The sequence below is a fragment of the Pristiophorus japonicus genome, chromosome 18 (assembly GCF_044704955.1).
Source record: "Pristiophorus japonicus isolate sPriJap1 chromosome 18, sPriJap1.hap1, whole genome shotgun sequence".
Classification (NCBI taxonomy): Eukaryota; Metazoa; Chordata; class Chondrichthyes; family Pristiophoridae; genus Pristiophorus; species Pristiophorus japonicus.
In genome coordinates, this window is record NC_091994.1 from 58,140 (window position 1) to 85,719 (window position 27,580).

At 52.6% G+C, this 27,580-nt stretch overlaps 1 protein-coding gene across 3 annotated transcripts; it reads left to right on the plus strand.

Annotated features, from left to right (window-relative positions):
• The first annotated feature begins 8,907 nt into the window (after nucleotides 1-8,907).
• LOC139228480 (zinc finger protein 271-like) lies at nucleotides 8,908-20,664 on the plus strand. Of its 3 annotated transcripts, none has more exons than XM_070859529.1 (2): nucleotides 8,908-8,938; nucleotides 10,780-20,664. In XM_070859529.1, the coding sequence occupies exon 2, from the start codon at nucleotides 10,789-10,791 to the stop codon at nucleotides 12,799-12,801; it is 2,013 nt and encodes a 670-aa protein (XP_070715630.1). In that variant the 5' UTR covers nucleotides 8,908-8,938; nucleotides 10,780-10,788; the 3' UTR covers nucleotides 12,802-20,664. The 3 variants fall into 3 exon arrangements, with proteins under 3 accessions (XP_070715630.1, XP_070715628.1, XP_070715629.1); XM_070859527.1 differs by lacking the exon at nucleotides 8,908-8,938 and adding an exon at nucleotides 9,572-9,668; XM_070859528.1 differs by lacking the exon at nucleotides 8,908-8,938 and adding an exon at nucleotides 9,576-9,668 and having other exon boundaries at nucleotides 10,783-20,664.
• Nucleotides 20,665-27,580: the final 6,916 nt, after the last annotated feature.

A 27,580-nucleotide genomic window follows, 5' to 3' on the forward strand; every position in this document is an offset into this window, starting at 1 on the left:
AATATTTTACGGACTTTATGGGGTTTTTCTGAGATATTTTCCCTGTAATGGGATCACCCTGTGCAGATAAGTGAAAAGGTTGGTTTTGTTAAAACTCCACAGGCTTAATGGTGGTTAGCTGTGACAAAAGAACTGAGAGTCATCCAGAACGGGTGTCGGTCAGGAAGCGGGGGCCATTGACAAAGCCATTCTAATATGCAAAAGCACTTCTCAGCTCCATCTCAGAAGGAAAAACAAAATAATGAACCCACCAGCCTGGACAGTCGAAGGGGAGTCGGGTCTTTCCCAACAAAAGGATTCGGAGAGATGCCCAGACTAAGGGCCATCAGCCCAATGCACATGGGTTGGACGGCCCATCACTGACTAAGCACCCGTGCTTAGAAACAAAGGGATTTTAAAGATTGGCGAGAAAGATAGCGGTAGCAAAACTCCCGTAAAGACACGGTCTTTTCCACTTTATTTTTAGCTTGAAGCTTGGAGCTTGGAGTGAAGCTTGCAGCTTGTATCTGGAGAGAGCCCTCTCTCCCTTTTGCTCTCGCTCCACCAAGGTCGATGTACCAGAGGAAGGGGGCTGCAGTACCGCAAGAGAAGCCACCGAGACTGAAGACCAGGCAGTGACTTCCCACGGCTGAGCTGAGCAAGGAAACCGGCTGCGTGTGGTGGGGAGCATGGTCACGAGGGTCCCAAGCCAGTAACCAGGTGAGCTGCGTAAGGGCTCAGGGTTTTCTCAGAAGTGAAGCTTTTTAGGGCTATTCTGGGGAGGGTAATTCGTTGGTACGGGTAGGGTTAGAATCCACCAGAGAATTACTGCGTGTTACTAGGTCTCATTTCTGTACTGTATGTATGTTTGTAACCGGGATTTTATTCTCTGCAGAGACAGTGATTTCGTTTAGTAGTGCATGTTTTAGCCAGTGTATGTTAGACCAAATAAATATGTATGATTTTTCACAGAACCATTCCTGTCTGTGACTCGTTTCAGTTTCACTCTGAATAATAATTCCCGTGTCTAGAACTTTCGCAAGGAGGGGGCCATTCAAACCGTCTGTCTCGCAATTAGGCTAGGATCAAAACCGCTTACAATTCGGCCCACCTCCTGACACACCAGTGTGTTCACACCGTGAGAGAGGCCGTTCACGTGCTCAGAGTGTGCATAGAAACATAGAAACATAGAAAATAGGTGCAGGAGCAGGCCATTCAGCCCTTCTAGCCTGCACCGCCATTCAATGAGTTCATGGCTGAACATGAAACTTCAGTACCCCCTTCCTGCTTTCACGCCATACCCCTTGATCCCCCGAGTAGTAAGGACTTCATCTAACTCCCTTTTGAATATATTTAGTGAATTGGCCTCAACTACTTTCTGTGGTAGAGAATTCCACAGGTTCACCACTCTCTGGGTGAAGAAGTTTCTCCTTATCTCGGTCCTAAATGGCTTACCCCTTATCCTTAGACTGTGACCCCTGGTTCTGGACTTCCCCAACATTGGGAACATTCTTCCTGCATCCAACCTGTCCAAACCCGTCAGAATTTTAAACGTTTCTATGAGGTCCCCTCTCACTCTTCTGAACTCCAGTGAATACAAGCCCAGTTGATCCAGTCTTTCTTGATAGGTCAGTCCCACCATCCCGGGAATCAGTCTGGTGAATCTTCGCTGCACTCCCTCAATAGCAAGAATGTCCTTCCTCAAGTTAGGAGACCAAAACTGTACACAATACTCCAGGTGTGGCCTCACCAAGGCCCTGTACAACTGTAGCAACACCTCCCTGCCCCTGTACTCAAATCCCCTCGCTATGAAGGCCAACATGCCATTTGCTTTCTTAACCGCCTGCTGTACCTGCATGCCAACCTTCAATGACTGATGTACCATGACACCCAGGTCTCGTTGCACCTTCCCTTTTCCTAATCTGTCACCATTCAGATAATAGTCTGTCTCTCTGTTTTTACCACCAAAGTGGATAACCTCACATTTATCCACATTATACTTCATCTGCCACGCATTTGCCCACTCACCTAACCTATCCAAGTCACTCTGCAGCCTCATAGCATCCTCCTCGCAGCTCACACTGCCACCCAACTTAGTGTCATCCGCAAATTTGGAGATACTACATTTAATCCCCTCGTCTAAATCATTAATGTACAATGTAAACAGCTGGGGCCCCAGCACAGAACCCTGCGGTACCCCACTAGTCACTGCCTGCCATTCCGAAAAGTACCCATTTACTCCTACTCTTTGCTTCCTGTCTGACAACCAGTTCTCAATCCACGTCAGCACACTGCCCCCAATCCCATGTGCTTTAACTTTGTACATTAATCTCCTGTGTGGGACCTTGTCGAAAGCCTTCTGAAAGTCCAAATATACCACATCAACTGGTACTCCTTTGTCCACTTTATTGGAAACATCCTCAAAAAATTCCAGAAAATTTGTCAAACATGATCTCCCTTTCACAAATCCATGCTGACTTGGACCTATCATGTCACCATTTTCCAAATGCGCTGCTATGACATCCTTAATAATTGATTCCATCATTTTACCCACTACTGAGGTCAGGCTGACCGGTCTATAATTCCCTGCTTTCTCTCTCCCTCCTTTTTTAAAAAGTGAGGTTACATTGGCTACCCTCCACTCGATAGGAACTGATAGTGCGAAGCGATTCACTCCGTTATCGAGCCTCAGGACACACGAGACTGTTCACACTGCGGAGTGTACACAGGATATAGAACACAGAAACAGGCCACTCGGCCCGACCAGTCCATGCCTGCGTCTGCGCACATTCAGAGGCTGAACTCCAAGTCATCGTCATCACCTTCACTGAGGCGTGACCATCTTTAAAAAAAGGGGACAAGTCCGACTGCGGCAACTACAGAGGAATCTCCCTGCTATCAGCCACTGGGAAAGTGGTCGCTACCGTCTTCTCCTTGTGGCCGAGGAGTTCCTCCCAGAAGCACAGTTTAGATTTCATCCCCAACGGGGCACAACGGACATAGAAACATAGAAAAATAGGTGCAGGAGTAGGCCATTCGGCCCTTCGAGCCTGCACCGCCATTCATTAAGATCATGGCTGATCATGCAACTTCAGTACCCCATTCCTGCTTTCTCTCCATACCCCTTGATCCCTTTCGCCGTAAGGGGCATATCTAATTCTCTCTTGAATACATCCAATGAACTGGCATCAACAACTCTCTGTGGCAGGGAATTCCACAGGTTAACAACTGTCTGAGTGACGAAGTTTCTCCTCATCTCAGTCTGAAATGGCCTACTCTTTATCCTAAGTCTGTGTCCCCTGGATCTGGACTTCCGCAATATCGGGAACATTCTTCCTTCATCTAACCTGTCCCATCCTGTCAGAATCTTATATGTTTCTATGAGATCCCCTCTCATCCTTCTAAACGCCAGTGAATACAGGCCCAGTCGATCCAGTCTCTCCTCATATGTCAGTCCTGCCATCCCGGGAATCAGTCTGGTGAACCTTCGCTGCACTCCCTCAATAGCAAGAACGTCCTTCCTCAGATTAGGAGTCCAAAACTGAACACAATATTCCAGGTGAGGCCTCACCAAGGCCCTGTACAACTGCAGTAAGACCTCCCTGTTCCTATACTCAGTTCCTCTCGCTATGAAGGCCAACATGCCATTTGCCTTCTTCACCACCTGCTGTACCTGCATGCCAACTTTCAATGACTGATGTACCATGACACCCAGGTCTCGTTGCACCTCCCCTTTTCCTAATCTGCCGCCATTCAGATAATGATCTGTCTTCGCGTTTTTGCCCCCAAAGTTGTTAACCACACATTTATCCACATTATACTGCATCTGCCATGCATTTGCCCACTCATCTAACCTGTCCAAGTCACCCTGCAGCCACCTGGAGACCCCCTCACAGCTCACACCGCCACCCAGCTTAGTGTCATCTGCAAACTTGGAGATATTACACTCAATTCCTTCATCCAAATCATTGATGTATATTGCAAATAGCTGGGGTCCCAGCACTGAGCCCTGCGGCACTCCACTAGTCACTGCCTGCCATTCTGAAAAGGACCCGTTTATCCCAACTCTTTGCTTCCTGTCTGCCAACCAGTTCTCTTTCCACATCAGTACATTACCCCCAATACCATGTGCTTTGACTTTGCACACCAATCTCTTGTGTGGGACCTTGTCAAAAGCCTTTTGAAAGTCCAAATACACCATATCCACTGGTTCTCCCTTGTCCACTTTACTCGTTACATCCGCAAAAAATTCTCGAAAATTTGACAAGCAGGATTTCCCTTTCATAAATCTATGCTGACGTTGACCGATCCCATCACTGCTTTCCAAATGTGCTGCTATTTCGTCTTTAATAATTGATTTCAACATTTTCCCCACTACTGATGTCAGGCTAACCGGTCTATAATTTCCTGTTTTCTCTCTCCCTCCCTTTTTAAAAAGTAGGGTTACATTAGCTACCCTCCAGTCCATAGGAACTGATCCAGATAGACTGTTGGAAAATGATCAACAATGCATCCACTATTTCTAGGGATACTTCCTTAAGTACTCTGGAATGCAGACTATCAGGCCCCGGGGATTTATCGGCCTTCAATCTCATCAATTTCCATAATTTTCCATTTAATAAGGATATCCTTCAGTTCCTCCTTCTCACTAGATCCTCGGTCCCCTAGAATTTCCGGAAGGTTATTTGTGTCTTCCTTCGTGAAGACAGAACCAAAGTATTTGTTTAACTGGTCCGCCATTTCTTCGTTCCCCGTTATAAATTCACCTGAATCTGTCTGCAAGGGGCCTACGTTTGTCTTCACTAATCTTCTTCTCTTCACATATCTGTAGAAGCTTTTGCAGTCAGTTTTTATGTTCCCAGCAAGCTTCCTCTCATACTCTATTTTCCCCCTCCTAATTCAACCCTTTGTCCTCCTCTGCTGTATCACAAAATTCTCCCAGTCCTCAGGTTTGCTGCTTTTTCTGGCCAATTTATATGCCTCTTCCTTGGATTTAACACTATCCCTTGTTAGCCACGTTCCCCGTTTTATTTTTACGCCAGACAAGGGTGTACAATTGTTGAAGTTCATGCATGTGATCTTTAAATTTTTGCTATTGCCTATCCACGGTTAACCCTTTAAGTATCACTCACCAGTTTATTCTAGCCAATTCATGTCTCATACCATCGAAGTTCCTTTCCTTAAGTTCAGGACCCTAGTCTCTGAATTAATTGTGTCACTTCATCTTAATAAAGAATTCTACCATATTATGGTCACTCTTCCCCAAGGGGGCTCGCACAAAAAGATTGCTAATTAGTCCTTTCTCATTACACATCACCCAGTCTAGGATGGCCAGCCCTCTAGTTGGTTCCTCGACATATTGGTCTGGTAAACCATCCCTAATACACTCCAGGAAATCCTCCTCCACCGCATTGCTACCAGTTTGGTTAGCCCAGTCAATATGTAGATTAAAGTCACCCATGGTAACTGCTGTACCCTTATTGCACGCATCCCTAATTTCTTGCTTGATGCTGTCCCCAATCTACCAACTACTGTTTGGTGGTCTGTACACAACTCCCACTAGCGTTTTCTGCCCTTTGGTATTCTGTAGCTCCACCCATACCGATTCCACAGCATCCAAGCTAATGTCCTTCCTTACTATTGCATTAATTTCCTCTTTAACCAGCAACGCCACCCCACCTTCTTTTCCTTTCTGTCTATCCTTCCTAAATGTTGAATACCCCTGGATGTTGAGTTCCCAGTCTTGGTCACTCTGGAGCCATGTCTCCGTGATGCCAATTACATCATATCCGTTAATTGCTATCTGCGCAGTTAATTCGTCCACCTTATTCCGAATACTCCTCGCATTGAGGCGCAGAGCCTTCGGGCTTATCTTTTTAACACACTTTTCCCCTTTAGAATTTTGCTGTAATGTGGCCCTTTTTGCTTTTTGCCTTGGGTTTCTCTGCCCTCCATTTTTACTTTTCTTCTTTCTATCTTTTGCTTCTGCCTCCATTCTACTTCCCTTTGTCTCCCTGCATAGGTTCCCATCCCCCTGCCATATTAGTTTAACTCCTCCCCAATAGCACTAGCAAATAGTCCCCCTCGGACATTGGTTCCGGTCCTGCCCAGGTGCAGACCGTCCGGTTTGTACTGGTCCCATCACCCCCAGAACTGGTTCCAATGTCCCAGGAATTTGAATCCCTCCCTTCTGCACCACTCCTCAAGCCACGTATTAATCTGAGCTATCCTGCAATTCCTACTCTGACTAGCACGTGGCACTGGTAGCAACCCTGAGATTACTACTTTTGAGGTCCTACTTTTTAATTTAGCTCCTAGCTCCCTAAATTCGTCTTTTGGACCTCATCCCATTTTTTACCTATATCTTTGGTACCTATATGCACCATACCAACTGGCTATTCACCCTCCCTCTTCAAAATGTCCTGCACCTGCTCCGAGACATCCTTGACCCTTGCACCAGGGAGGCAACATACCATCCTGGAGTCTCGGTTGCGGCCGCAGAAACACCTATCTATTCCCCTTATAATCGAATCCCCTATCACTATCGCTCTCCCCTCTTTTTCCTGCCCTCCTGTGCAGAAGAGCCACCCACTGTGCCATGAACTTGGCTGCTGCTGCCCTCCCCTGATGAGTCATCCCCCTCAACAGGACCCAAAGCGATGTATTTGTTTTGCAGGGGGTTGACCGCAGGGGACTCCTGCACTATCTTTCTTCCACTGTTCTCCCTGTTGGTCACCCATCCCCTATCTGGCTGTGTACCCTTTCGCTGCGGTGTGGCTAACTCACTAAACGTGCTATTCACGTCATTCTCAGCATCGCGGATGCTCCAGAGTAAATCCACCCGCAGCTCCAGTGCCGCAATGTGGTCTATCAGATGCTGCAGGCAGATGCACGTCCCGCACTGGAAGTGGCCCTGACTTCCCACATAGCAGAGGAGGAGCATAACATGTGTCCGAGCTCTCCTGCCATGACTTAACCCTTAGATTAACTTAATTTGCCAACAATAATGCTAAAGTTACATACTGATAAAGAAAAGAAAAAGAAAAAGAAAAACTACTCACCAATCACTTACCATCTTGGCTGTGACGTCACCCTTCAACTTTTTTCTTCTTTTGCCTTCTCACCCCGCTGCAGCTGCACCGGCTGGCCTCTCCGATGACATTGAGCCTCTTGTAGGCCTCACCAATGCTGCCGCTCTGCCTCCTCAACTCCCCACTGCCTCTTCGACGACATTGGGGAGTTGGGTTTAGCTGGGAGTGGGGGCTTTGGAGGGTGTGTGGGGGTGTGTGGGGTGTGTGTGGGGAACGGGGTCTAGCTGGGAGTGGGTCTTTGTGGGGTGAGTGTGGGGCTGGGTTTAGCTGGGATTAGATTGGGTGGGGGGTGTGAGTAGAGCGGGGTTTTGCTGTGAGTGGTGTCGTTTAGGGGGTGTTTCGGGGGGGTTGGATTGGATTGGGTGTTTGGGGGTATGGGGATGGGTTTTTTGGGTTTAGTTTGTGTGGTGTGTGGCGGGGTTTAGCTGGGAGTGGGCAGTGGTGTGTTTGGGGGTTTTAGATTGGAAGCGTGGGGTGTTTGGGGTGTGTGTGGGGGGTGTGTGTGGGGTGGGTGGGGTGTGTGGGGCTGGGTGTGGCTGGGGCAGTGGGGTGTTTGGGCGGGTATGGTGTGTGTGGGGTTGTGTTTAACCGGCAGTGGGGTGTTTTGGGGTTTTTTAGATTGGGAGTGTGGGGTGTTTGGGCGGTCTGTACGGGGAGGGCTGTGTGGGGGTGTGTGTGTGGTGTGTGGTGGGATTTAGCTGGGGCAGTGGGCAGTGCAGTGTTTGGGGGGCTTTTAGATTGGGAGTGTGCGGTGTTTGGGGGGGTGTTTGGGGGGGTGTAGGGGGGGTGGTGGTGGGTGTGGGGTGGTGGGTGTGGGGTGGTGGCAGGATCTGGGAAAAGTGGGTGTGGGTGTTTGGGGGGGTTTAATTTGGGAGTGTGGGGTGTTTGGGGGTGTGTGGTGTGTGTGGGGTTGTGTTTAGCTGGCAGTGGGGTTTTAGATTGGGAGTGTGGGGTATTTGGGGGATGTGTGCTGTGTGGCGGGGTCCAGCTGGGTTTAGCTGAAGCAGTGGACAGTGGGGAGATGGGGTGTGGGATGTGTGGTGGGGGGGGGGGATGTGGCGGGGTCTAGCCGGGGCGGTGGGCAGTGGGGAGTGGGCTGTTTTAGATGGGGTGTGTGTGGGGTTTAGCTGGGGCTGTGGGCAGAGGGGTGTTTGGTGTGTGTGGAGGTGTGTGTGTGGCGGGGTTTAGCTGGAGTGGGGGGGCTGTGGTGTTTGGGGGGGGTGGCGGTTTTTAGCTGGGGCAGTTGGCAGCGGGGTGTGTGGGGTGGTGTGGGTTTAGATTCGGTGTGTGGGCAATGGGGTGTGAGTTTGGGCAGTGGGGTGTGAGTTTGGGCAGTGCGGTGTGGGTTTGGGCAGTGGGGTGTGAGTTTGGGCAGTGGGGTGAGGGGTGTGAGTTTGGGCAGTGGGGTGAGGGCTGTGAGTTTGGGCAGTGGGGTGTGGGTTTGGGTATGGGGTGTGGGGTGTGGGTTTGGGCAGTGGGGTGAGGGGTGTGATTTTGGGCAATGGGGTGAGGGGTGTGATTTTGGGCAGTGGGGTTTGGGCAGTGAGTTGTGGGGTGTGGGTTTGGGCAGTGGGGTGTGGGGTTTGGGTGTGGGGTTGGGCAGTGGTGTGGGTTTGGGGTGTGGGGTGTGTGGGCTGGAGGAATGAGCAGTGTGCAGTGGTGTGTGGGCTCGAGGTTTGGGCTGTTGTCTTTGTGCAGTTGGCCATCTGTGGGCGGGGCCTCGGGATGCGGGACAATCAATGGCGGCGGCCTTTACCCAGAGTGCGGCGCGGGCGGGAAAGTCCCCTATCCCCCGGAGTGAGGATAGCCCCGCCCCCTGTCTGCGTGAGGACAGGCCGCCATTTTGTGGAGAGAAGGTTCGAGAAAAAGTGAGAGAGAGAGGGGGAGGTTGGTTTGTGGGGGTGGGGGCGGTGAGATATTGTGGGTGGGGGCTTTAGCTGGGTCTAGTAGTAGGGGGTTTACATTGGGTTAGATTGTGGGGGGCTGGGGCTGGGTTTAGCTGTGAGGTGTTTGGGGGGGGGGGGTTAGATTGTGTGTGTTTGGATGTTGGGGGGTGTGGATGGGGTTTGGGGGGCTGTGGGGTTTAGCAGCAGAGAGGTGTGTTTGGGGAGCTGTGTCAGGCTGGGATTAGCAGTGAGGTGTTTAGGGGGTGTATGTGGGGTGTGTGGGGAGCTGGGTCGAGCAGTGGGGTATGTGGGGTTTAGATTGTGTGTTTGGGGTGTGTGGGGAGCTGGGTCGAGCTGTGGCGTGTTTGGGGGGTGTGGTTGTGGGGTTTAGCCGGCAGTGAGGTGTGTTTGGGGGTGTGTAGGTGGGGTGTGTTAGATTGTGTGTTTGGATGTTTGGGGGTGTGGGTGTGGGGTTTAGTCGGCGGTGAGGGGTGTGTGGGGAGCTGTGTTTAGCCGCCAGTGAGTTGTTTGGAGTGTGTGTCTAGTTGGCTCCAACAGTGAGCTCTTTGTGCAGTTGCCGATCTGTGAGGCGGGGCATCGGTCGGGGGGGGGGACGGGGGGGCCGTTACCCACAGTGCAGCGCAGGCGGTGCAAGTGCCCTATCTCCAGAGTGAGGATGGCCCGGCCCCCTGGGACATTTTGTGGAGAGAAGGTTGGAGAGAAAGGGGGGAGGGGGTGAGATATTGTAGGAAGGGACGGTGTGGGGGGGGAAGATATTGTGGGAAGCGATGGTGTGGGGGGGGAGGGGGTGAGATATTGTGGGAAGGGATGGTGTGGGGGGGGAAGATATTGTGGGAAGGGACGGTGGGGGGGGGGGGGAGGGGGTGAGATATTCTGGGAAGGGACGGTGGGGGGGGAGGGGGTGAGATATTGTGGGAAGCGACGGTGGGGGGGGGGAAATATTGTGGGAAGGGACGGTGGGGGGGGGGGAGGGGGTGAGATATTGTGGGAAGGGATGGTGTGGGGGGGGAAGATATTGTGGGAAGGGACAGTGGGGGGGGGGAGGGGGTGAGATATTGTGGGAAGGGACGGTGGGGGGGGGAGGGGGTGAGATATTGTGGGAAGGGACAGTGGGGGGGGGAGGGGGGGAGATATTGTGGGAAGGGACGGTGGGGGGGGAGGGGGTGAGATATTGTGGGAAGGGACGGTGGGGGGGAGGGGGTGAGATATTGTGGGAAGGGATGGTGTGGGGGGGGAGGGGGTGAGATATTGTGGGAAGGGACGGTGGGGGGGGGAAGATATTGTGGGAAGGGACGGTGGGGGGGGGAAGATATTGTGGGAAGGGACAGTGGGGGGGGGGGAGGGGGTGAGATTGTGGGAAGGGACGGTGGGGGGGGAGGGGGTGAGATCTTGTGGGAAGGGTCGGTGGGGGGGGTGAGATATTGTGGGAAGGGACGGTGGTGGGGGGAGGGGGTGAGATATTGTACGAAGGGACGGTGGTGGGGGGAGGGGGTGAGATATTGTGGGAAGGGACGGTGGGGGGTTGGAGGGGGTGAGATATTGTGGGAAGGGACGGTGGTGGGGGGAGGGGGTGAGATATTGTACGAAGGGACGGTGGGGGGGGGTGGTGAGATATTGTGGGAAGGGACGGTGGGGGGGTTGGGGGGGTGAGATATTGTATGAAGGGACGGTGGGGAAATGGGAACACGTTACTGTCCATATTCACAGCTCAGGAACAGGTTGCTTGGTATTGTGCATGGACGGCGGAGAGTTCTGAGTGGAGATAAATCCTAACCGCCTCCCTCCTGTTATTTCTCTCTCAGCAGGAAGCCATGGCAGGGTCGGGAGAAGGTTTGTCCGGCCCCGGGGCACAGGTCTGGTCCCCTCTGGTGAAAGTGCTGCTGGTGGGTGAAGGCGCTTTGGTTAAAGTGCTGTACGAAGATGTGAAACTGGACGAGAAACCTCCAACGCTGGTCCCCAACTCCGCCGATCTTGACCAAGGCCCTCGGGCGACGACCTCCCGCGAAAACGGAGCCTCCCAGACCTCGGACGGGTGTGTAGACCAGGCGCTGCTGAGAACATTTAAACGTGAGGCCAGCGAGGAACCTGAACTCAGCGGGCAGCCTTACGGAGAAGGCAGGGAATGCCTTGATGGGGACATCTTCATGCTGTGCAATGTCTGCGGGCAAACCTTTAGCGACTTGCCGTCGGTTTTCAAACACCAGTCTGCTCACTCCGAGGTACACTTCCTGCGTTTGCGTTGTCGCAAGACTTTGACCCAACGCAGTGAGCTTGTAAACCACGACCATGTTCCGATGGCAGATAAAGCGTTACATCGTCCAGCGTGCCCAAAGACCTTTGAACAATCCATGCTGTCAAAGCCCCAACAGACCCACACTGAACTATCCCTACTATCACAGACCCACAGTGCACAGAAACCCGATACCTTTCCGCCCTTGAACAGCCCGACTGAGACAGGCAGCCCCTCTTTCCGTTGCTCCTTCTGTGAGAAAGCCTTTGCCGGACTGGCTGACCTCTCCAACCACCGCTGCCCTCACATCAAGGACAAGTCTTACCACTGCTCCTCCTGCAACAAGACGTTCGCTCAGTCTTCCTCACTCTCAGTGCACCAGCGTATCCACACCGGGGAGAAGCCCTTCAGGTGCTCTGTGTGCCAGAAGAGCTTCACTCACTCCTCGTCGCTGCTCAACCACCAGCGTATCCACACCGGCGAGAAGCCCTTCCATTGCAAGTACTGCCCCAAGAGCTTCACCGACTGCTCCTCGCTCTCCAAGCACCAGCGTATCCACACCGGCGAGAAGCGTTTTTGGTGCCTGGTGTGTGGAAAGGCATTTGCGTCCTCCACGAACCTCCTCAACCACCAGCTGATCCACAGCGGAGAAAAGCCCTTCCATTGCATTGTGTGCGAGAAGAATTTCTCCCTTTTGTCCTCCCTGTCCCGGCACCAGCGTATCCACTCGGGTGAGAAGCCCTATCAATGCTCCTTCTGCCTCAAGACCTTCACCCAGTCGGCCTCGCTGTCCGTCCACAAGCGCATTCACACCGGAGAGAAGCCTTTTCGCTGCCTGGTATGTGAGAAGCTCTTCACTCACTCCTCGAACCTGGCCGTGCACCAGCGCATTCACACCGGAGAAAAACCCTTCCATTGCAAGTACTGCACCAAGAGCTTCACCGATTCCTCCTCACTCTCCAAGCACCAACGTATCCACACCCGCCAGAAGCTGTTCGAGTGCTCGGCCTGCCAGAAGACCTTCACCAACCTGGCCTCCTTCTCCCAGCACCAGCGGGTCCACGCCGGCGACAAGCTCCACGCCTGCCCCCTGTGCGACAAGGCCTTCGCCACACCTGCCGCGCTGTCGGAGCACCAGCGTTTCCACTGCGACCACAAGCCCTTCCCCTGCTCCATCTGTGGCAAGACCTTCACCAAATCCAGCAACCTGCTCAACCACTACCGGTTGCACACAGGCGAGAAACCCTTCCAGTGCATCGTGTGCGACAAGAGCTTCACCGAGTCGTCGTCCCTCTCCAAACACCAGCGCATCCACACCGGGGAGAAGCCCCATCAGTGCACTTTCTGCCAGAAGAGCTTCACCCAGTCCTTCTCCCTCTCCGTCCACCTCCGCATCCACACAGGAGAGCGTCCGTTCCGCTGTCCGCTCTGTGACAAAACCTTCACCCAGCTCTCCCACCTGTGCGTCCACGAGCGCATCCACACACGGGACAGGCCCTACCGCTGCCCCCTCTGTGACAAGAGTTACACCCATTCCTCCACCCTCCTCAAGCACCAGAGGACCCACGCTGGGGGCACGGCCTCTCAACATTAGTCCCCGACGTGCGCACTGTACCGATCGCAGCGAGTAGCACCTGGAGTACCATGTGCAGTTTTGGTTTCCGTATTTACAAAAGGGCATACTTGCTTTGGAGGCAGTGTCAGAAAAGATTCCAACGGTTGACTCTGGAGATGAGGGATTGACTTATGAGGAAAGGTTGAATAGCCTCTACTGATTGGAATTCAGAAGAATGAGAGGTGATCTTATCGAAATGTATAAGATTATGAGGGGATGCAGAGAGGATGTTTCCACTGATGGGGGAGACTAGAACTAGGGGACATGGTCTTAGAATAAGGGGCCGCCCATTTAAAACTGAGATGAGGAATTTCTTCTCTGAGGGTTGTAAATCTGTGGAATTCGATGTCTCAGAGAGCTGTGGAAGCTGGGTCATTGAATATATTTAAGACAGAGATAGACAGTTTCTTAACCGATAAGGGGGCGGGCAGGGAAGTGGAGCTGAGTCCATGATTGGATCAGCCATGATCGTATTAAATGGTGGAGCAGGCTTGAGGGGCCGAATGGCCTTCTCCTGCTCATATTCTTATGTTTGAATCCCTGCAATCTGGTTCCTGCCCCTGCCACAGTACTGAAACGGCCCTAATCAAAGCCACGACTGATGTCCTTTGTGACCGTAACAAAGGTAAACTATCTCTCCTCGCCCTTCTCTACCTGTCTGCAGCCTTTGACACAGTTGTCCCACTCCATCCTCCGACAACGCCCCTCCACCATCGTCCAACTGGGTGGGACTGCACTTGACTGGTTCCATTCTTATCCATCTAATCGTAGCCAGAGAATCGCTTGCAGCGGCTTCTCTTCCCACCCCAGCATCGTTAACTCTGGTGTTCCCCAAGGATCTATCCTTGGCCCCCTCCTATTTCTCAGAGGAATTTTCCCAGATTTTGACTCCCTAAATTGGCCTGGGTTTTTATCTGGTTTTTGGCTCTCCCAGAAGATCACATGGCTCTGGTTGGGGTGGAGTGTAGAATGTTTCAGTTTAAGGGGTGTCACAGTTGTGTGGGGCGGACTGGTTGGGCTGGGTGCTCTTTACCTTTCCGTCATTGTTCATGGGTTTATATGTAACCTTCAGGGCTGCTGACCGAGGGCCGTGCGGCTCTTTGTCGGCCGGCACGGAAACGATGGGCCGAAATAGTCTTCTGCGCTGTAAATTTCTCTTTTTATCTACATGTTGCCCCTTGGCGACATCATCCGGAAACATGGCGTCCGTTTCCACATGTATGCTGATGACATCCAGCTCTACCTCACCCCCACTACATTCCACTCCCTCCACGGTCTCTAAATTGTCCGACTGCTTGTCTGACATCCAGTCCTGGATGAGCAGAAATGTTCTCCACCTATTAATTGGAAAGACCGACGCCATAATCCTCGGGACGCCGCCACAATCCCTTATCACCAGTTCCAATCCCCGTCCCTGGCCACTGTGTCCGATTGAACTAGATAGTATTTACAGCACAGACACAGGGCCATTGGACCCCACCGCTCCGTGCAGGTGTTAATGCTCCAATCCGTTCTCAGCCCACCCCTCTCCGTCTCACCCCATCACCGTCTCCGCCTATTCCTTTCTCACACATGTGTTTATCCAGCCTCCCCTTAAATACATCTCTGCTATTGAGTTCCACATTCTCACCACTCTCTGGGTAAAGAAGTTTCTCCTGAATTCCCCATTGGATTTATTCGTGACCGTCTTATATTGATGACACCCTCAGTTCTGGTCTTGCCTGCAATTTGAAACATCTTCGTTACACCATCCAACTTTTGGCACATTTACAAAATAATTATTGTGCAATTTTTGAAAACAAAACGATTCACCTAACGCTCGTCACATGGGCCTTAAAAAAAAACATGCACTTTTTTTTTGGTGTACAATGTTATCAATCATTTAAAAGTTTGTGAAGAAAATATCCTTTTACTTTGAGCAGTACACTACAAATCGACAAGCACCTTGTCTGGAAACCCCCTTCATAATTTTACAGAACTTGGTAGAAACCTTCATCTCATATTTGACCCTGCACAGTGCAATAACTCACTGTGTGAAAAATAAATTCTCCCCATCTCCCCCTTTGGATCAATCGCCGATTATCGTCAATCTGTGTCCCTCTGGTTAGTGGCCCTCCTGCCCCTGGGAACAGTTTCTCCTGATTTACTCTGTCACAACACCTCGTGATCATCAACACCTCGATCACATCTCCCCTTAACCTTCTCTGCTCCGAGGACAACAACCCAGTTTCTCTCTGTCTCTCCCCGTCACTGAAGTCCCTCATCCCCGGTACGGTTTGAGTAAATCCCCCTCTGCTCTCTCTCCAAGGCCTCACCACTGGGAGTGGTGTGTAATTTCTCATCACTACATCACAAAGATTGAAATATAAGATGCTGGAAATACATAGCAGGTCATTGAGGATTGAGAAAATGGCATTGTTACAAAAGTATAGATCCGTAATACTGCCCTGCGGACGAATATAATTTCTGCTTTCAGCATTACCTGGTTTTATGTCACATTCACAGTCTTCTTAGAAGGAGTTAAAGGTTATAGAAAATAGGTGCAGGAGCAGGCCATTCGGCCCTTCGAGCCTGCACCATCATTCAATGTGATCATGGCTGATCGTGCAACTTCAATACCCCTTTTCTGCCTTCTCTCCATACCCCCTGATCCCCTTAGCCGTAAGGGCCACATCTAACTCCCTTTTGAATATATCCAATGAACTGGCCTCAACAACTTTCTGTGGTAGAGAATTCCAGAGGTTCACAATTCTCTGAGTGAAGAAGTTTCTCCTCATCTCGGTCCTAAATGGCTTACCTCTTATCCTTAGATAGTGACCCCTGGTTCTGGACTTTCCCAACATCGGGAAAATTCTTCCTGCATCTAACCTGTCCAATCTCGTCAGAATTTTATATGTTTCAATGAGATCTCCTCATTCTTCTAAATTCCAGTGAATATAAGCCTTTGAGGAATCAGAATATGGCATTGTTACAAACACATAGATCTGTAATACTGCCCTGCGGATGAATATAATATCTGCTTTCAGCATTACCTGGGTTTATGTCACATTCACAGTGATTTTAGAAGGGGTTAGAGGTTATTGCAGTAAGTCTGATGGAGGGGGAGATCCGCTTTGAAATGTATAAAATATTATTGATTGGTTGATGAGGTGAACCCGGAATATTAATGTAATATACATGAAGTAGGATTTAGCGATGTAAGTGGAAAGTTGGAACAGATATATTGGGATTAAAAGTGATACATTGCGCCCAGCAAGAGATGGAGAATGAGGTCCTTTATCCCAAGTGCTGTCGGAGGTGTGATGAACACAGAATTAACTCTTGCTCTCCCGTCCTGCGGGTTCACATTAATTAAAGGTTTGGTTCCCGGGGTATGCTGGGCCCCTCTCTGCTCTGGTGTTGTGCGTGCTGCTGTATCGTAAACTGAGCATGATGCACACACACAAGGTGGCATCAAATCCCATGGTCCCGGGGATCCTGGCTGCTGTGTGACCCAGGCCTTCCTCACGGGGCACTCGCAGGTACCCGCGGAGTGAAATCTCAGTTCCAGAGAGAGAGAGGAGAACACGTTTATACACCGTATTTGTGGAGTAATTCTATGGCGTGGCCCTTGACACTTGTCATACCGCGGGAGTCTCTTATCAACAAGAGCAGACATCGCCTCCAGTGCAGCCTTCGGACGCCTGAGGAAAAGAGTGTTCGAAGACTAGGCCCTCAAATCCACTACCAAGCTCATGGTCTGCAGGGCTGTAGTAATACCCGCCCTCCTGTATGACTCAGAGACATGGACCATGGACAGTAGACACCTCAAGTCGCTGGAGAAACACCACCAACGATATCTCCGCAAGATCCTGCAAATCCCCTGGGAAGACAGATGCACCAACGTTAGTGTCCTCAACCAGGCCAACATCCCCAGCATCGAAGCACTGACCACACTTGACCAGCTCCGCTGGGTGAGCCACATTGTCCGCACGCCAGACACGAGACTCCCAAAGCAAGCACTCTACTCGGAACTCCTTCATGGCAAACGAGCCAAAGATGGGCAGAGGAAACGTTAGAAGGGACACCCTCAAAGCCTCCCTGATAAAGTGCAACATCCCCACCGACACCTGGGAGTCCATGGCCCAAAGATCAGTCCGCCCTAAGTGGAGGAAGTGCATCTGGGAGGGCGCTGAAAACCTCAAGTCTTGTCGCCGAGAGCATGCAAAAATCAAGCGCAGGCAGCGCAAGAAGCTTGCGGCAAACCTGTCCCACCCACCCTTTCCCTCAACGACTCTCTGTCCCACCTGTGACAGGGACTGTGGCTCTCATATTGGACTGTTCAGCCACCTAAGGACTCGTGTTAGAGTGGAAGCAAATCTTCCTCGATTCCGAGGGACTGCCGATGATAATGATGAATTATTGACATTGAATCCTGATATCGAATACTTGGGGGGGAATTCGGGTATATTTGGAGTCTGTGTGTGAATTACTGATCCTGGTCTCGACCAACGAAGTGGATTGTGACGGATTCCGACAGATTTGATCACAAGTCTTTGAATAATGTGATTGAGAATTTGATATTTGTCATTTTGACGAGAGATGACTGGGAGACTATGGGCGAATATTGAATGTCAGACCAAAGGCAGTAAATAAGTCACGCGGACTACATTTGCCCTGCTGATTTAGGTGTGTGACGTGTGAGATTGGGCCACCTTTACCCCAGTCACAGTCACTGGTGAATCGTTCCCTATCCTCTCGATCACACCGAGGGGGAATAAAGGGGAAAAGGCCCTTTCAAACATTGGTGCTTATGGACAGAAGGTTTATTTCCCTTACCTGTTGATGCTGCACTGGGTGCCTTCATCGACGTGCTTTCTGACAAGTCTATCGTCTGACGGACAGACAGAGGAACTGTTGCAAATGCTGAACTTCCAAGTAATTCACTGCCATCGACACTTACAATCTATAACGTATCCCGAACAAAGTACAATCCCTCACCAACTCTGGTGCACGTCGGTCGGCTTGCGCCCGAGTTTATCTTCAAAAGGCTGAGCGAGGGAATTGGGGTAGATGTGTAAGACCAGCTCGTGATCTCATTGAACAGAGGAGCAGGCTCGAGGGGCCAAATGGCTGCCTCCTGCTCCCATTTATTGCCGTCTTATGTTTGTGGTGCAGAAAGATTGCAAGAGTTTCTCCGACTTCTGACTGCTGAGTTAATCCAATGTTTGTGATATCCAAAAGAGGTTAACGTTGTTGTTTAAGAAGGCACCGCAATCTGAGGATAATCTTTTAGTCATGGATAGTTGAGTTAAGGAGCAGAGCTGACGGAGCTGGACAGTGCTTTCCGTCGGTGTATGTTATCGACTTGATCATTACGTTACCGGAGCAGCTGTGAAATTTCCCCTTCTCTCCAGCTCTCGATAACTTTTGTTAACTCACGCCAACATCCCCAGCATCGAAGCACTGACCACACTCGACCACCTCCGCTGGGCGGGCCACATTGTCTGCACGCCCCAGACACAAGGCGCCCAAAGCAAGCGCTCTACTCGGAACTCCTTCATGGCAAGCGAGCCAAAGGTGGGCAGAGGAAACATTACAAGGACCACCCTCAAAGCCTCCCTGATAAAGTGCAACATCCCCACTGACACCTAGGAGTCCCTGGCCCAAAGACCAGTCCGCCCTAAGTGGAGGAAGGGCACTGAGCACCTCGAGTCTCGTCGCCGAGAGCATGCAGAAAGCAAGCGCAGGCAGCGGATGGAGTGTGCGGCAAACCTGTCCCACCCACCCTTTCCCTCAACGACTGTCTGTCCCACCTGTGGTTCCAGTATTGGACTGTTCAGCCACCTAAGGACTCGTTTTTAGAATGGAAGCAAGTCACCCTCGATTCCGAGGGACTGCCTATGATAAAAGGTTAATTCTAAGAATGAAATTAGTCTGTGTTGAATGAACGTGTAGTTTTCCAAGTTCTGCTGAGCTATCGAGTATTGTACTGTAACTATAAATCTAAATGTATGTAGGTTTACTTTACTAATCTTTTGCCGTCGTTCCTGTGTTTCGCATTGTGTGTCTGTGTGTGTGCAGTCACCTATTGTACACAGGCTAAGTGATTCCCATTAAGGTCAGTGCACACAGAGGGGGGGTCTGAATCAGTACGACAGATGATATTAGGGACATGGAGCTGTCGGTTGATCCACTCCAACTATTTTAAGTTGAAATATAAATGAAGTGAACCCTGATTAAAGGGGGAGCACTAAAACTGATACATTAAACAAATTAAACTTTTGACGATAAATTTAAATCAATTTAAAATTTGGTTGCCCGGGGTGATGATGCACTCCAGTCCCTCTGGCACCCACCTCTCGCGGAAGGCTGCGAGAGTACCGGTGGACACCGCATGCTCCATCTCTAGGGTCACCCCTGGCTTGGATGCAACTGCGGAAGAGAGGCAGGCAGTCAGGCTCAATGCCCCACTCGACTGCCCGCTGCCTTGTCCGGCTGATGACCCCCTTGGCCAGGCCCAGGAGCAGTCCCGTGCAATTGTTTCCCCCCTCCCTCCACACAGGGTGCTCAAAGACCAGGAGTGTGGGATTGAGGTGCAGCCAGAATTTGAGGAGCAGCCCCTTCAGATATTGGAAGAGGGGCTGCAACCTCGCACACTCGACATACACGTGGAACACCGACTGCTCCAGCCTGCAGAAGTTACAGGCCGCCTGGGAGCCTGTGAACCGACTTTAAAAACAATTGCACGGGACTCCAGGCCAAGTCCCAAATAAATAAAGACAGGGTGGATCCATTACAGACTGGTTCTCAGTAACTGAGAATCCCTCCGAGCGTTGCACCTCGTGGAGTGTACAGACCGCTGGTGTTCACGCCGGCTGATGTTTTATACCCAGTTAACTGTGTCACAGACGGCCGTGTGACCTGTATCCCGATTACTGAATGACGCTGAGTGATAGCCAGTGAGGGGGACACTTGATTTATCCATCACTAAGCGATCTCGGGCACTGCTAGGAGATTGCAGGATTAACCAGAGAGTCCCTCTTTATTTGAAAAACTCGAAGGGTTAAAGACGAGAGTGTGGGACCACTGAGCTAAAGAGAAACACGTAAGTTTGTGTGACTCACAAATGGTGATTTTGTAATCCCAGGCCAGGGATTGTCGGAGGAATGAATTGAAGTCTGGGTTTGATTTTGACCTTGGAAAGGGGGTGAAGAAGAGAGCAGGGTTCTGTATCTTGGCTTTTAACGGGAGGGAAATGATAAATTGATAAAATAGACCGACATTACAGAGGGAGCCTGTCCATCAGGGACCTACGGGACAGGAGCGTTATTCTGTTGAGTGAGAGTGAGGGGCTCGAAGAGCGACCTGATACGATCAGGTCTTGGGTTTAAGGGGAGTAAAACGGTTTGTTTCAGGAGGGAATTAAAGTTTTTTAAGCAGCATTTTTAACTGGAGGACATGGACGTTTAGGTTAGAGAAATAGATGACACCAGAAATCGTAGCCAAAGGACAATAGGTAGCACCATCAGTCAGTGATGGCTGTTAATTGGGTACACAAGGTACAGAATGAAAGGGTGTGTGAGAGATTGGATCCGCTATTCTCCGAGCGAGTTAATTCAGTCTCTATCAGTAACGTGGGCAAGGGTTGCTCCCGTGATCTGGTGTCCAGAGATTGAATGTTACGTGTAACTAACTATCTGTCACCATGTCTAGCGAATGGGACACGTCACAGACACGACAGATAATTGCCCCAGATCTTATCGGAAAATATAATCCCCACCTTTGAGAAGTTGGACATGTTCTCCCAGTATCACAATTAAAATTGTTTGAAATATTAAAATGGAAAGTTTGCTGAATTGATTTAACTTGATGGCTTTATTTCTGTGCTGCTTGAATCCGAGTCACAGACATGTTGCAGATTACATGCTGGGGTGTCTGACACACACACAGCGTATCTCACACACACACACAAAGCGTATCACACACACACATAGCGTATCACACACACAAACACACACAAAACGTATCTCACACACGCACACAAAACCTATCACCCACACAACGTATCACATACACGCAACATATCACACATACAACATATCATACACACAACGTATCACACGCACACAATGTATCACACACATACAACGTATCATACACACCACGCCACACACATAATCACCAGCTCTCTTACAGGTCGGGTCACAAACTAGGTCAATACACACACGTCATGTCACACGTGTATGTGTCACCCGGCGTGATGTGTGTACTGCCCCTCCGATAGTGCGGCGCTCCCTCAGTAGTGCACCTCCGACAGTGCAGCGCTCCCTCAGTATCGCCCCTCCAACAGTGCAGTGCGGCGCTCCCTCACGATTGTCCCTCCGACAGCGCAGCATTCCCTCAGTATTGCCCCTCCGACAGCGCAGTACGGCGCTCCCTCAGTACTGCCCTCCGACAGCGCAGTGCGGCGCTCCCTCAGTACCACCCCTCCGACAGCTCAGTACGGCGCTCCCTCAGTACCACCCTTCCGACAGCGCAGTACGGCACTCCCTCAGTACTGGCTCCGGGGACTGTAGCCCTGGATTATGAGCTCTCGTCTCCGGAGTGGGCCTTAAACCCACAACCTTTTGACTCACAGCCTATCACTGAGTTACAGCTGACACTTTGAGTTCTTGAACAAATGCGTTAACATGAAGTGCAAACACTTTCAGCTTGCGTTTAATTTCGGCCGAATTAGCAGTTGGGAGATAAAGCGAATTGTAACTTTTGGAGCACGAGAAATTGATCCAAATATTGAACTTAATGCAGTTTGATTTCATTCCTGGCAACCACTTTATTTCACTACATTTGTGCAGTCAACGTGTTTCTCAACGTAAACAGAACTCGGTGTCAAAATCACAACATATTAGTTGGGCTAAAATTCAGACAATTTGGACAGTTTCCTCACTCACTTTAAATGGTTCGAGTCCGTGCTCGGTTTGTCAGGATTCTGTACGGTTTATTCACAGCCTACCTCGCCCGATGGTGTTCCTTCGCTGGATATGGCCGTAAACATCACAAACAGTAAGTAGCTGCTAGGCATCAACAGAATATTCATCGTTTAGCTTCCAATACAGTGCAGGAGGCTATTCCCCCATCACCACACTGTTCGCAACATAGGTGGCATGCTTGACCCCGAAATGAGCTTCCGGCCACATATCCGCAGCATAACTAAACCCGCCTGTTTCCCCCTCAGTAACATCGCCCATCTCCGCCCCTGCCTCAGCTCATCCGCTGCTGAAGCCCTCATCCGTGCCTCTCTCCACTCCAGACTTGACTATTCCAATGCACACCTGGCCTGCCTCCCATGTTCTACCCGATGTAAACTAGAACATAAGAAATAGGAATTGTAGTAGGCCATACGGCCCCTCAAACCTGCTCTGCCATTTAATACGATCATGGACGATCCGATCATGGACTCAGCTCCACTTCCCTGCCCGCCCCCTTATTCCCTTATCAATTAATAAACTGTCTTTCTCTGTCTTAAATTTATTCAATGTCCCGGCTTCCACAGCTCTCTGTGGCAGCGAATTCCACAGATTTACAACCCTCTGAGAGAAGAAATTACTCCTCATCTCAGTTTTAAATGGGCGACCCCTTATTCTAAGAATATGCCCCCTATTTCTAGTCTCCCCCATCAGTGGGAACATCCTCTCTGCAATTACCTTGTCAAGCCCCCTCATAATATTATAGGTTTCGATAAGATCACCTCTCATTCTTCGGAATTCCAATGAGTAGAGGCCCAACCTACTCAACCTTTCCTCATAAGTCAATCCCCTCTTCCCCGGAATCAACCGAGTGAACCTTCTCTGAACTGCCTCCAAAGCAAGTATATCCTTTCGTAAATATGGAAACCAAAACTGCACACACTATTCCAGATGTGGCCTCACCAATACCCAAAATAACTGTAGCAAGACTTCCCTGCTTTTATACTCCATCCCCTTTGCAATAAAGGCCAAGATACCATTGGCCTTCCTGATCACTTGCTGTACCTGCATACTAACCTTTTGTGTCTCATGCACAAGTACCCCCAGGTCCCTCTGTACTGCACACTTTGCAATCTTTCTCCATTTAAATAATAACTTGCTCTTTGAGTTTTTCTGCCAAAGTGCATGAACTCACATTTCCTCTCCATCTCTCTTTCTCTCTCTCTTGCTCTGTCTCCCTCTCTCTCTCTTGCTCTGTCTCTCGCTCTCTCTCTTAGGCGGACGGATCGGGTCTGGGACCGGGAGCTGGGATTCTGAAGGGAACAGGAGCGGGGAGAGAGAGGGGCCAGGGCCCAGGAACATGTTCACAGAGTCAAAGATGTGATCGATGCAGGGAGGGAGCCGGGGGCAGTGCTGGAGGAGTGCCACACTGTTTGAGGGACAGTACTGAGGGAGCGCCGCACTATCGGAGGGTCAGTACTGAGAGAGCATCGCACTGTCATACGGGCAATATTGAGGGAGCCCCGCACTGTCGGAGGGGCAGTACTGAGAGAGTGCCACACTGTCAGAGGGGCAGTACTGTCGGAGGGGCAGTACTGAGGGAGCGCCCTACTTTTGGAGGGGCAGTACTGAGGGAGGGAGGACTGAGCTGTCGGATGTGCGGTACTGAGGGAGCGCCGTTCTGTCGGAGGGCGGTACTGAGGGAGCGCCGTGCTGTCGGGGGGGCAGTACTGTCGGGGATCAGTACTGAGGGAGCGCCGTACTGCGTTGTCGGAGGGGCGGTACTGAGGGTACCCCGCGCTGTTGCAGGGGTAGTTCTGATTGAGCCCCGCACTGTTGGAAGGGCAGTACTGAGGGAGCGGCGCACAGTCAGAGGGGCAGTTCTGAGGGAGTGCGACACTGTTGGAGGGGTAGTATTGATGGAGTGCCGCACTGCGCTGTCGGAGGGGCAGTACTATCGGAGGGGCAGTACTGAGGGAGCGCCATTCCTTCGGAGGGGCAGTACTGTAGGGGGGTGGTACTGAAGGAGCGCCGCACTGCGCTGTCGGAGGAGCGGTGCTGAGTGAACCCCGCACTGTGGGACGGACAGTACTGAGGGAGCACCGTACAGTTGGAGGGACAGTAGTGAGGGAGGGAGGACTGAGCTGTAGGAGGGGCGGTACTGAGAGAGCGCCGTTCTGTCGGAGGGGCAGTACTGGAGGAGTGCCGTACTGTCGGAGGGGCAGTGCTGAGGGAGCCCCGCACTGTCAGAGGGGCAGTACTGAGGGAGCGCTGCACTCTCGGAGTGATAGTACTGAGGGAGCCCTGCACTATCGGAGGGGCGGTACTCAGGGAGAACCGCACTGTCGGAGGGGCGGTGCTGAGGGAGAGCCGCAATGTCGGAGGGGCAGTACTGAGGGACTGAGGGAGCCCCGCACTGTCGGAGGGGCAGTTCTGGGGGAGCCCCGCACTGTCGGAGGGTCAGTAATGAGGGAGCGCCGCACTGTCGGAAGGGCAGTACTGAGATGTGCCGTACTGTGCTGTCGGAGGGGCAGTAGCAAGGGTGCGCCGTACAGTCGGAGGGGCAGTACTGAGGGAGCGCCACTCTGTCAGAGGGGCAGTACTGAGGGAGCGCCGCACTGTCGGAGGGGCAGTACTGAGGGAGCGCCGCACTGTCGGAGGGACGGTGCTGAGGGACAGCTGCACTGTCAGAGGGGAAGTACTGAGGGAGCGCCGCACTGTCGGAGGAGCAGTACTGAGGGAGTGCTGCACTGTCGGAGGGGCAGTAATGAGGGAGCCCTGCGCTGTCGGAGGGGCAGTAATGAGGGAGTGCCGCACTGTCGGAAGGCCGGTACTGAGGGAGAGCCGCACTGTCGGAGGGACGGTGCTGAGGGTCAGCTGCACTGTCAGAGGGGAAGTACTGAGGGAGCCCCGGCACTTTCGGAGGGTCAGTACTGAGGGAGCACTGCACTGTCAGAGGGGCATTACTCAGGGAGCACCGCACTGTCGGCGGGTCAGGACTGAGGGAGCGCCGTACTTTCGGAGGGACAGTACTGAGGGAGGGAGGACTGAGCTGTAGGAGGGGCGGTACTGAGGGAGCGCCGTGCTGTCGGAGGGGCAGTACTGTCAGGGGGCGTACTGAGGGAGCGCAGTACAGCGTTGTTGGAGGGTCGGTACTAAGGGAGGCCCGCAATGTTGGAGGGGCAGCACTGAGGGAGTGCCGCACTGCACTGTTGCAGGGTCGGTACTGAGGGTGTGTCGTATTGTCGGAGGGGCAGTCCTGAGGGAGTGCTGGACTGTCGGAGGGACAGTACTGAGGGAGCGGCGTACTGTCGGAGGGGCGGTACTGAGGGAGCCCCGCACTGTCAGAGGGGCAGTCCTGAGGGAGCCCCGCACTGTCAGAGGGGCAGTACTGAGGGAGTCCCGCACTGTCAGACGGGCAGTACTGAGGGAGTGCCACACTGTCAGAGGGGCAGTACTGAGGGAACCCCGCACTGTCGGAGGGGCAGTACTGAGGGAGTGCCACACTGTCAGAGGGGTGGTACTGAGGGAGATCTGCAGAGTCAGAGGTGTGGTGCTGAGGGAGAGCCGCACTGTTGGAGGGGCAGTACTGAGGGAGTGCCACACTATCGGAGGGGCAGTACTGAGGGAGTGCCACACTGTTGGAGGGGCAGTACTGAGGGAGTGCTGCACTGTCAGAGGGGCAGTACTGAGGGAGAGCCGCACTGTCGGAGGGGTGGTACTGAGGGAAAGCTGCACTGTCGGAGGATCAGTACTGAGGGAGCGTCGCACTGTCAGAGGGGCAGTATTGAGGTAGCCCCATACTGTTGGAGGGGCAGTACTGAGCGAGTGCCACACTGCCAGAGGTTCAGTGCTGAGGGAGCCACACTGTGCTGTCGGAGGGGCAGTACTGAGGGAGTGCTGCACTGTTGGAGGGGCAGCACTGAGGGAGCGCCGCACTGTCGGAGGGGCAGCACTGAGGGAATGCTGCACTGTCGGAGAGGCAGTACCGAGGGAGTGCTGCACTGTCGGAGGGGCAGTAATGAGGGAGTGCTGCACGGTTGGAGGGGCAGTACTGAGGGAGCGCCGCACTGTCAGAGGGGCAGTGCTGAGGGAGCGCCGCACTGTCAGAGGGGCAGTGCTGAAGGAGCGCCGCACTGTCAGAAGGGCAGTACTGAGGGAGCGCTGCACTGTCGGAGTGGCAGTACTGAGGGAGTGCTGCACTGTCGGAGGGGCAGTAATGAGGGAGTGCTGCACTGTCGGAGTGGCAGTACTGAGGGAGCACTGCACTGTCACAGGGGCAGTGCTGAAGGAGCGCCGCACTGTCGGAGGGACAGTACTGAGGGAGCCTCGCACTGTCGGACGGAGAGTATTGAGGGAGCCCCGCACTGTCAGAGGGGCAGTACTGAGGGAGTGCTGCACTGTTGGAGTGCAGAGCCATGCAATGTCGGAAGGGCAGTACCGTCGGCGGGGCCGTACTGAGGAGCGCCGTACTTTCGGAGGGGCAGTACTGAGGGAGTCCCGTACTGAGCTGTCGGAGGGGTGATACTGAGGGAGCGCCATTCCTTCGGATGAGCAGTACTGTCAGGGGTCGGTACTGAGTGAGCGCCATATTGCGTTGTTGGAGGGGCGGTACTGAGGAAGCCCCACACTGTCGGAGCAGCAGTACTGAGGGAGCAGCGCACAGTTGGAGGGGCAGTACTGAGGGAGTGCCACACTGTTGGGGGGCAGTATTGAGGAAGTGCCACACTGCGTTGTTGGACGGGCAGTACTGAGGGAGCGCTGCACTGTCGGAGTGGCAGTACTGAGGGAGTGCTGCACTGTCGGAGGGGCAGTAATGAGGGAGTGCTGCACTGTCGGAGTGGCAGTACTGAGGGAGCACTGCACTGTCACAGGGGCAGTGCTGAAGGAGCGCCGCACTGTCGGAGGGGCAGTACTGAGGGAGCCTCGCACTGTCGGACGGAGAGTATTGAGGGAGCCCCGCACTGTCAGAGGGGCAGTACTGAGGGAGTGCTGCACTGTTGGAGTGCAGAGCCATGCAATGTCGGAAGGGCAGTACCGTCGGCGGGGCCGTACTGAGGAGCGCCGTACTTTCGGAGGGGCAGTACTGAGGGAGTCCCGTACTGAGCTGTCGGAGGGGTGATACTGAGGGAGCGCCATTCCTTCGAATGAGCAGTACTGTCAGGGGTCGGTACTGAGTGAGCGCCATATTGCGTTGTTGGAGGGGCGGTACTGAGGAAGCCCCACACTGTCGGAGCAGCAGTACTGAGGGAGCAGCGCACAGTTGGAGGGGCAGTACTGAGGGAGTGCCACACTGTTGGGGGGCAGTATTGAGGAAGTGCCACACTGCGTTGTTGGACGGGCAGTACTGAGGGAGCAGCGCACAGTTGGAGGGGCAGGACTGAGCAAGCGCTGCACTGTTGGAGGGGCAATACTGAGGGAGTGCCACACTGTCGGAGGGTCAGTACTGAGGGAGCGCCGCACTGTCGGAGGGGCAGTACTGAGGGAGCGCTGCACTGTCGGAGGGGCAGTACTGTCAGGGGTCGGTACTGAGGGAGCCCCGCACTGTTGGAGGGGCAATTCTGAGGGAGCAGGCGCATAGTCGGAGGGGCAGTCCTGAGGGAGTGCCACACTGCTAGAGGGGCAGTACTGAGGGATTGCCACACTGCGCTGTTGCAGGGGCAGTACTGAGGGTGTGCCGTACCATTGGAGGGGAAGTACTTAGGGAGTGCTGGACTGTCGGAAGGTCAGTACTGAGGGAGTGGCGTATTGTCGGAGGGGCTGTACTGAGGGAGCCCCGCACTGTCAGAGGGGCAGTACTGTGGGAGTGC